General features: G+C 44.3%; 1 protein-coding gene across 1 annotated transcript; it reads left to right on the top strand.

The window, feature by feature from the left end:
• Nucleotides 1–4,848: 4,848 nt before the first annotated feature.
• Nucleotides 4,849–8,635, top strand: LOC119268653 (KRR1 small subunit processome component homolog). Its single transcript, XM_037550336.1, has 12 exons — nucleotides 4,849–5,176; nucleotides 5,369–5,445; nucleotides 5,543–5,653; nucleotides 5,894–5,962; nucleotides 6,337–6,393; nucleotides 6,483–6,521; nucleotides 6,638–6,742; nucleotides 6,824–6,906; nucleotides 6,998–7,079; nucleotides 7,766–7,909; nucleotides 7,997–8,074; nucleotides 8,229–8,635. The coding sequence occupies exons 1-12, from the start codon at nucleotides 4,972–4,974 to the stop codon at nucleotides 8,343–8,345; spliced, it is 1,167 nt and encodes a 388-aa protein (XP_037406233.1). The 5' UTR covers nucleotides 4,849–4,971; the 3' UTR covers nucleotides 8,346–8,635.
• The last annotated feature ends 1,324 nt before the right edge of the window (nucleotides 8,636–9,959 follow it).

The following is a 9,959-nucleotide window of genomic DNA, read 5'->3' as shown; positions in this document are numbered from 1 at the left end:
CGATGATGATCATATCAATCTTGGAACCACTTCCAACACACATCGTCACTTCACCCTTAACCAGTCTCTGTTTATTCTGCAACTCCCGTTTCGAGTTACTAATCTTAGCAACTGAACTAGTATCAAATACTGAGGGGTTGCTATAAACACTAGCAAAGTACACATCAATAACATGTATATCAAATATACTTATGTTCACTTTGCCATCCTTCTTATCTGCCAATCACTTGGGGTAGTTCCGCTTCCAGTGACCAGTCCCTTTGAAGTAGAAACACTTAGTCTCAGGCTTAGGACCGGACTTGGGCTTCTTCACTTGAGCAGCAACTTGCTTGTTCTTCTTCTTGAAGTTCCCCTTCTTCCCTCTGCCCTTTTCTTGAAACTAGTGGTCTTGTCTACCATCAACACTTGATGTTTTTCTCGATTTCTACCTTCGTGAATTTCCGCATTACGAAGAGCTTGGGAATCGTTTCCGTTATCCCTTGCATATCATAGTTCATCACGAAGTTCTACTAACTTGGTGATGGTGACTAGAGAATTCTGTCAATCACTATCTTATCTGGAAGATTAACTCCCACTTGATTCAAGCGATTGTAGTACTCAGACAATCTGAGCACATGCTCACTAGTTGAGCGATTCTCCTCCATCTTTTTAGCTATAGAACTTGTTGGAGACTTCATATCTCTCAACTCGGGTTTTTGCTTGAAATATTAACTTCAACTCCTGGAACATCTCATATGGTCCATGACGTTCAAAACGTCTTTGAAGTCCCGATTCTAAGACGTTAAGCATTGGTGCACTAAACTATCAAGTAGTCATCATATTGAGCTAGCCAAACGTTCATAACGTATGCATCTGCTCTTGCAATAGGTCTGTCACCTAGCGGTGCATCAAGGACATAATTCTTCTGTGCAGCAATGAGGATAAACCTCAGATCACGGATCCAATCCGCATCATTGCTACTAACATCTTTCAACACAATTTTCTCTAGGAACATATCAAAATAAACATATAAAAACAACAACGCGAGCTATAGATCTACAACATAGAGATGCTAATACTACTAGGACTAAGTTCATGATAAATTAAAGTTCAATTAATCATATTACTTAAGAACTCCCACTTAGATAGACATCCCTCTAATCCTCTAAGTGATTACGTGATCCAAATCAACTAAACCATGTCCGATCATCACGTGAGATGGAGTAGCTTCATTGGTGAACATCACTATGTTGATCATATCTACTATATGATTCACGCTCGACCTTTCGGTCTCCGTGTTTCGAGGCCATATCTGTATATGCTTGGCTCGTCAAGTATAACCTGAGTATTCCGCGTGTGCAACTGTTTTGCACCTGTTGTATTTGAACGTAGAGCCTATCACACCCAATCATCACGTGGTGTCTCAGCATGAAGAACTTTCACAACGGTGCATACTCAGGGAGAACACTTCTTGATAATTAGCAAGAGATCATCTTAAAATGCTACCGTCAATCAAAGCAAGATAAGATGCATAAAAGATAAACATCACATGCAATCAAAATATGTGACATGATATGGCCATCATCATCTTGTGCCTTTGATCTCTAACTCCAAAGTATTGTCATGATTTCCATCGTCACTGGCATGACACCATGATCTCCATCATCTTGATCTATATCAACGTGTCGTCACATGGTCGTCTCGCCAACTACTGCTCTTGCAACTATTGCTATCGCATAGCGATAAAGTAAAGCAATTATTTGGCACTTGCATCTTATGCAATAAAGAGACAACCATAAGGCTTCTGCCAGTTGCCGATAACTTCAACAAAACATGATCATCTTATACAACAACTTATATCTCATCATGTCTTGACCATATCACATCACAACATGCCCTGCAAAAACAAGTTAGACGTCCTCTACTTTGTTGTTGCAAGTTTTACGTGGCTGCTATGGGCTAAGCAAGAACCGTTCTTACCTACGCATCAAAACCACAACGATAGTTTGTCAAGTTAGTGCTGTTTTAACCTTCGCAAGGATCGGGCGTAGCCACACTCGGTTCAACTAAAGTTGGAGAAACTGACACCCGCCAGCCACCTGTGTGCAAAGCACGTCGGTAGAACCAGTCTCGCGTAAGCGTACGCGTAATGTCGGTCCGAGCCGCTTCATCCAACAATACCGCCGAACCAAAGTATGACATGCTGGTAAGCAGTATGACTTATATCGCCCACAACTCACTTGTGTTCTACTCGTGCACAACATCAACGCATAAAACCTAGGCTCGGATGCCACTGTTGGGGAACGTAGTAATTTCAAAAAAATTCCTACGCACATGCAAGATCATGGTGATGCATAGCAACGAGAGGGGAGAGTGTTGCCTACGTACCCTCGTAGACCGACAGCGAAAGCGTTATGACAACGCGGTTGATGTAGTCGTACGTCTTCACGGTCCGACCGATCAAGCACCGAAACTACGGCACCTCCGAGTTCTAGCACACATTCAGCTCGATGACGATCCCTGGACTCCGATCCAGCAAAGTGTCGGGGAAGAGTTCTGTCAGCACGACGGCGTGGTGACGATCTTGATGTTCTACCGTCGCAGGGCTTCGCCTAAGCACCGCTACAATATTATCGAGGATTATGGTGGAGGGGGGCACCGCACACGGCTAAGAGAACGATCACGAAGATCAACTTGTGTGTCTATGGGGTGCCCCCTGCCCCCGTATATAAAGGAGTGGAGGAGGGGAGGGTCGGCCCTCTCTATGGCGCGCCCTAGGGGAGTCCTACTCCCACCGGGAGTAGGATTCCCCCTTTCCTAGTCCAACTAGAAGTCCTTCCATGTAGTAGGAGTAGGAGACAAGAAAGGGGAAGAGGGAAGAGAAGGAAGGAGGGGGCGCAGCCCCTCCCCCTAGTCCAATTTGGACTAGGCCTTGGGGGGGGGGGGCGGCCTGCCTCTTCCTCTCCCCTAAAGCCCAATAAGGCCCATATACTTCTTCTCTCGTATTCCCGTAACTCCCCGGTACTCCGAAAAATACCCGAACCACTCGGAACCTTTTCGATGTCCGAATATAGTCGTCCAATATATCGATCTTTACGTCTCGACCATTTCGAGACTCCTCGTCATGTCCCCGATCTCATCCGGGACTCCGAACTCCTTTGGTACATCAAAACTCATAAACTCATAATATAATTGTCATCGAAACCTTAAGTGTGCGGACCCTACGGGTTTGAGAACAATGTAGACATGACCGAGACATGCCTCCGGTCAATAACCAATAGCGGAACCTGGATGCTCATATTGGCTCCCACATATTGTACGAAGATCTTTATCGGTCAGACCGCATAACAACATACGTTGTTCCCTTTGTCATCTGTATGTTACTTGCCCGAGATTCGATCGTCGGTATCTTAATACCTAGTTCAATCTCGTTATCGGCAAGTCTCTTTACTCGCTTCGTAATACATCATCTCGCAACTAACTCATTAGTTGCAATGCTTGCAAGGCTTATGTGATGTGCATTACCGAGAGGGCCCAGAGATACCTCTCCGACAATCGGAGTGACAAATCCTAATCTCGAAATACGCCAACCCAACATGTACCTTTGGAGACACCTGTAGAGCTCCTTTATAATCACCCAGTTACGTTGTGACATTTGGTAGCACACAAAGTGTTCCTCCGGCAAACGGGAGTTGCATAATCTCATAGTCATAGGAACATGTATAAGTCATGAAGAAAGCAATAACAACATACTAAACGATCGGGTGCCAAGCTAATGGAATGGGTCATGTCAATCACATCATTCTCCTAATGATGTGATCTCGTTAATCAAATAACAACTCTTTTATTTATGGTTAGGAAACATAACCATCTTCGATTAACGAGCTAGTCAAGTAGAGGCATACTAGTGACACTCTGTTTGTCTATGTATTCACACATGTATTATGTTTCCGGTTAATACAATTCTAGCATGAATAATAACATTTATCATGATATAAGGAAATAAATAATAACTTTATTATTGCCTCTAGGGCATATTTCCTTCAATGATCTGGGTGACATTTCAGGGGGCTACAACGATGAGCTTCTGCGTGATGACCGGCTACAAAAGGAAGAGGCCCATCCCTGCGTTCGCTCCCAGGCGCACGAGCACGAACAATACCTTAACATGCGCATGCGAGGCAACACTCCCAGCCAGGTAAGCAGCGCTCGCCTTGGCACGGTTGACGCGTCCGGCCAGGGAAGGGCGAGCGTGTGAGCGAGGCTGCGGGGTCACTGCCGAGGGCACTTGTAGACTGGGTGCGTGCACAACCGATCTTGGCCATGGCCATGTCGGCGGAGTTCAAACTCGAGCGAGGCGACGCTACAGGTGAAGGAATTGCATAAGGAAGAAAGACAAAGGTGCGCTCGCTCAATGGGAGCTCGTAGGCGACGTTAGTGCGGCCGGGAAGCAGCAGTGTAGATGAATTTAACGCCGGCGGCCGACAAAAGGAGACAGAAAGGCGATGGAGAAAATGGGGAAATTTCACCTGAAACCGTTCCTTGCCACTGCCTAGTCAACGTTATTAACAGCCCAGTCAGCATCATTAATAGCCTAGTCAGCATCCTTAGTATGAAAACCACCTTCAATTCGATTCAAAACCATCCAAGGTTACATTTATCCGGTTTTCCAAAGTGCAGGGGTGATTTATCCGGATTTGGAGTTCAGGGGAAATTTGATCCATCAGGGAAGATTTGAGGGGGAAAAGTATACTTTCTTCCGGACATCAGTGTTGGGCTTTTAGTTTTTGAGCGTCGGGCAGCTAGGCCGAAACCCGGAAGGCCCAAGCCCAAGCCCAAACCCTCCCACTCCTCTCTCTAATCCCCCCTCACTCTCCTCCCCTCCCGTCGGCGGCAGTACAATCGTCAACCCTAATTCGCAGCCTGGACACCACCGCCGCCTCGAGCCCCTTTAACTCGAAACCCACCTAAATCCTATCCCTCCCGGCCGTCATGGCGTCGGCAGACGAAGCGAATGCGGCGGCCGAAGGTACGGAGGGGAAGAACTGGCAGCGGAAGGGGAAGCACAAGAAGGAGAAGCCGTGGGACGATGACCCCAACATCGACCGCTGGACGGTGGAGAAGTTCGACCCCTCCTGGAACGAGGGCGGCCTGCTGGAAGTCAGCTCCTTCTCCACCCTCTTCCCCCAGTACCGAGGTGCCCAATCCCGCCCTCACCCTCATTCTCGTGCTGCTCGTTAGGAGCTACTCCCTCTGTCCCAAAATATAAGAACGTTTTTAACACTACACTAGTGTCAAAAACGTTCTTATATTATGGGACGGAGGAAGTAGTTGTAGTTTTCTAGCACTGAATCCGTGGATTGACGCGGCTTGTTGTTTGGGGGCGCAGAGAAGTATCTGCAGGAGACATGGCCGATCGTCAAGGGCGCACTCAAGGAGTTTGGAGTCTCATGCGAGCTCAATTTGGTATGCCACTGACTTGTTATGATTGTTTGGACTTTGCATTGTTCTTAATCTTAAGTAGTGTCATGATTCTATGGTATTTCTCTTGATTTGCGCATAGGTGGAGGGATCCATGACGGTTTCCACCACCAGGAAGACCAGGGACCCCTACATTATTCTCAAGGCCAGGGACCTGATAAAGCTCTTGTCGCGAAGTGTCCCTGCACCCCAAGTATGCATTGTTTCTGTTACCAAGCCTTAACTGTTATGCAATTTCTATTAATTATTATATGCCTTGTGGCGGCTGTATTGAAATTGTGAGGGGGGTGGTTTCCCTACCCAATAGGGCATATTGTGTCTTTTGCCACCTGTGGCCTACTTCTGCCTGCACCTATTGTATGGTCACCAACACACCTTGATGCCTTGTTCAGGAGTAGTCTCATCCATAAACTTCTATTGTGTTTTCCCACAGGCAATTAAAGTGCTCAATGATGAGATGAACTGTGATATTGTCAAGATTGGTAGCATCATAAGAAACAAGGTACACTTTGTTTCATTGTTTAACTTCAGTTTTGTACCTCTTGGTTTTGTTTGAAGGGATTGCTTTGATTTTATCTTGATTACCTTAATATTCTGCTAGGAGAAACTTTGCAAAGACAAGATTTGCATTTGCTAGGAGAAACTTTGCATTGCCAAAAGTAAAATGATGAAACCAATCACATACGGATTCTTTTTGTGATCCAGTGTATTATGTAATTATTCTTATTAAGTTTGCACTGAGAATCACTTGTTAGTATGTGGCATCAGGACTTATTTGTGCTCTGTTGCCAATGTTAACGAAGTAATCTTTTAGCCTCAGTAAACTATTTTTGGATGGTTTGAGGTTTCAGTAAACTAACAGTGTGCTATCCACAGGAAAGATTTGTCAAAAGGAGAGAACGCCTTTTGGGCCCTAACCTGTCGACCCTTAAGGTAAATATCTCACATGGTTGCTGTCCTATGGATGAATCTCTTTCAGAACAGTAGACAGCCCTTTCTGAACATGTTTTATGTTACTACAGGCTATAGAGATTTTGACTGGCTGCTACATCTTAGTACAGGTGTGCTTCATTTCTTACTTTGCACTGCATTTAAAGTTACATTGTGGGTCCACCTCCTTCAACTCTGTATCTTGGTGTTATTAACTGCCATTATTGCGTATTTTCCATCATGAAAGGGAAATACTGTGGCTGCCATGGGTTCCTTTAAGGGACTGAAACAGGTCCGGAAGATTGTAGAGGATTGCATAAAGAACATAAAGCATCCAGTGTACCACATTAAGGTGATTTGTTTTGTTTTTTAGATATAATCTCTGAAGGAATGTAAAATATGATTTCTTATGGAGTGTTATTAAACTAAGCAGGAACTCCTTATTAAACGTGAGCTGGCTAAAAATCCTGCCCTAGCCACTGAAAGTTGGGACAGGTTTCTACCGAACTTTAAGAAGTAAGGAACTTGCATCATATTTCTGCTCGGAAGTTACTATCTCTAAAAGGTACATTGTGCATCTTACACTTCATTATTTTCTGTTTTCCAGAAAGAATGTCAAGCAAAAGAAGCCCAATACTAAGGAGAAGAAACAATACACACCCTTTCCGCCGCCTCAGCAGCCTAGCAAGGTAAAGTCAATTGTTTGTTTCACTCATTGTTTCCAGGGTTGTTGTACAGTTTGCCATATTGATTTCACCAGTTCATTCATGACTTGTTATGTGGTTAGCGGTCTTGTCCTGCACCTTTGTCTTAATAGCATCCGCAGCTGTCCATCCTATGCAGATAATTCATTAATGTTATTTTCCAAGCTATTTAAATTGGGAAACTCTTACCATCACCCGGCGGATTGCAGCGGCCGCGTCCGCCACCTCCCCGCATTGCACGTGTCCCATTGAGAGCCCGCATACCATCCTTTGTCGAACGCGCTTCTGCAACAGGAACTATGTTTCTGAAACATATGTAGTGTTGCAAAGGTCTATGTTTTGCAACAAAACTTCTCTTGCGAAGTTTTTCTGCAACAAGACCTCGGTTGAAAAAAAAAATTGCAACAAAAACTCGGTTGCAAAAAATGCAACAAAACAACTGTTGCAAAAGATCTGTGTTGCAATGGTGGGGCGCGCTCGGTCGCTTGATACGGCAAATCTGACAGCTCGTGACCCGACGCGTAGCACGCCCCATTTAAATTTGAGTGAAGCCAAACATGTAGGCAATAGATTTTTTTCTTGTACTGTTGGGGGTTGTAAATGTTCATTTCTGCTGGATAGTTTTATTTAGTTATGTGAAACCATTGTTTAATTTGTCAATATGGATGTAGATTGATCTTGAACTGGAGAGTGGTGAGTATTTCATGAGTGACAAGAAGAAGTCAGCTAAGAAATGGCAAGAGAAGCTAGATAAGCAATCAGAGAAATCAGAAGAAAAGAAAAGAAAGAGAGAAGCTGCATTTGTTCCACCGAAGGTCAGATTTTCCTTCTGTGTATTTATTTATGCATCAGTTGGCTTCTCTTTCTCTTGCAGAGTTACTAAATCTTGTTATTTGTTTCAGGAGAACACTGCTGGTCTATCTGAATCTGCCAAAAGTACTAATGCCAACGAGATTGCTGATATCACAAAATCCTTAAAGGTACATAGCCGTTATTGTTTCATGCTTTACATATTTAGTTCGTGTCTGTTCTTTTAAACTTGTTTTGGCATTTGATCTCTGTTTTTTGAGGGAGTGTATGTGCTGTTAGTCCACTATAATAGTATTAAATAATTGCATTATTCCCTATTTGCAGAAAAAGGCAAAGAAATTCAGAAATAGTGAAGCCGAGGAAAATGTGAAAATCGAGTCATATGTTGCGAGCAATGAAGAATCACACTCCAAAAAGAAGCACAAATCATCATCCAAGTAACCGCAATATGTCAGCTACTGGGATGACATTTTTAATTGTTTCAAGTAGTTGAACTCCTGCCATTCAAGTAGGTCTTCAAGCTTCAAGCTTTAGTGGTGAAACCGACAAACCTTCAAGCTTAAGTTGTGAACACTGTAATCTGTTTGTTGGCAACTGCCGTCTGATTACTCCAGGAGTATTGCAGCTTTCTTGCATATTCCACGGCTTCTAATTTACAAGATCAGATCCGTCAGCAGTCTTTTTAGAAACATATGAAGAGCAGTTAATGATAAGTCCGTTAATTCTTCTTTTCTTCTTGAGAAATGAGAACACAAGGGTATCTCCAAGGACATCACCTCGTATGCTCGTGGACAGTTTTGGGCAGAAAATCCGCTTCAAGGGCTTACCCTACTCCCTAAGGGCATCTCTAGTGTGGTGCATCAAAACGCCCGTAAACATCTGGACACTTTGTTTACGGAAGTTTTGATGGACTGTCAGCATGTTTAGATTCCTGTAAACAGGAAGCAAAGCTGGGGGAGGTTTTCAGAGGCAAATTTGACAACTTTGACCTGTGGATGAAATCATTTCACAAAATAAAGTGCTTCTAAAATAATTTCACTCAGCTGACCTTTTTGAGTGGCGCCCGACACGAAGGCGCCACACTACATTGTGCAACATCTTACAGATAGGCGCTACATGACTGGCCAGCGCACCCCGGATTGCCTAAAAATCACTAAGTCAATGTGCAAAAGCAACCACTAGTGCAACACCTAGAGGCTAGGCGTTACACTGTATAGTGTGGCGCCTAGCTCTCAGGCTCTGCCCACTGACTTAGTAATTTTCGGATCATACGGGTGCGACGCTGGCTAGGCGTGTAGCGTCTGTCAATCAGGTGCTGCATGTGTGGCGCTTTCGTGTCGGGCACCACTAAAAATGATCAGCTGAGTGAATTTTTTTAGGGCAATTTATTTTGTGAAATGATTTCATCCATAAATCAAAATTGTCAAACATGCCGTTTTCGGTGGACAACCGCTACATGGGACATCATAACTCACAAAAATAAAATCCCACCCGGAGCCTCGTTGCAGTTGTAGCACCACTCCGCTGCTCAGGCCTTGGACCTCTGCCGCTCCACCTGGGTGGCAGCCTCGACTTGCTTACGCTTCCCATCCACCCTGGTCCGGCCACGACCCAGGTACCCTTGGCCCTTGCACGTTGCTGTCCATGGCGGACACCACATGCGGCATGTATTCAACCAAATGCTACAGCCAAAATTATTGACGTTTATGTTGTTTAGTTTGAAGCAAACATTACAGCCAAAATTATTGACGTTTATGTTGTTTAGTTTGAAGCAAACATGATGTATGCTCGGATCACTAGGTTGCATGCGTTAGCAATGGAAGAATTTTCCATATGCTATACAAAAGGCAATGTAAGAAGCTTATCATCATTCTTAAAGCAGTTGCATCACAAGAGCTCTGGATTTGACACTTTCTTTGGGATGCCTCAGTCTTAAGTCTTACAGTGACATCAACGTGTTGTAGCGGTCTCCATTGCAAGGTTGTGTGCGGGAGAAGCTCCTTCGTGCAACTATACCATCAATGGTCATGACTACAACATGAGATATTGTTTCTG

The sequence above is a fragment of the Triticum dicoccoides genome, chromosome 3A, assembly GCF_002162155.2.
Source record: "Triticum dicoccoides isolate Atlit2015 ecotype Zavitan chromosome 3A, WEW_v2.0, whole genome shotgun sequence".
NCBI classification, from domain to species: Eukaryota; Viridiplantae; Streptophyta; class Magnoliopsida; order Poales; family Poaceae; genus Triticum; species Triticum dicoccoides.
The sequence above is the reverse complement of the archived record's forward strand: the minus strand, read 5'-3'. Positions and strand labels throughout refer to the sequence as shown.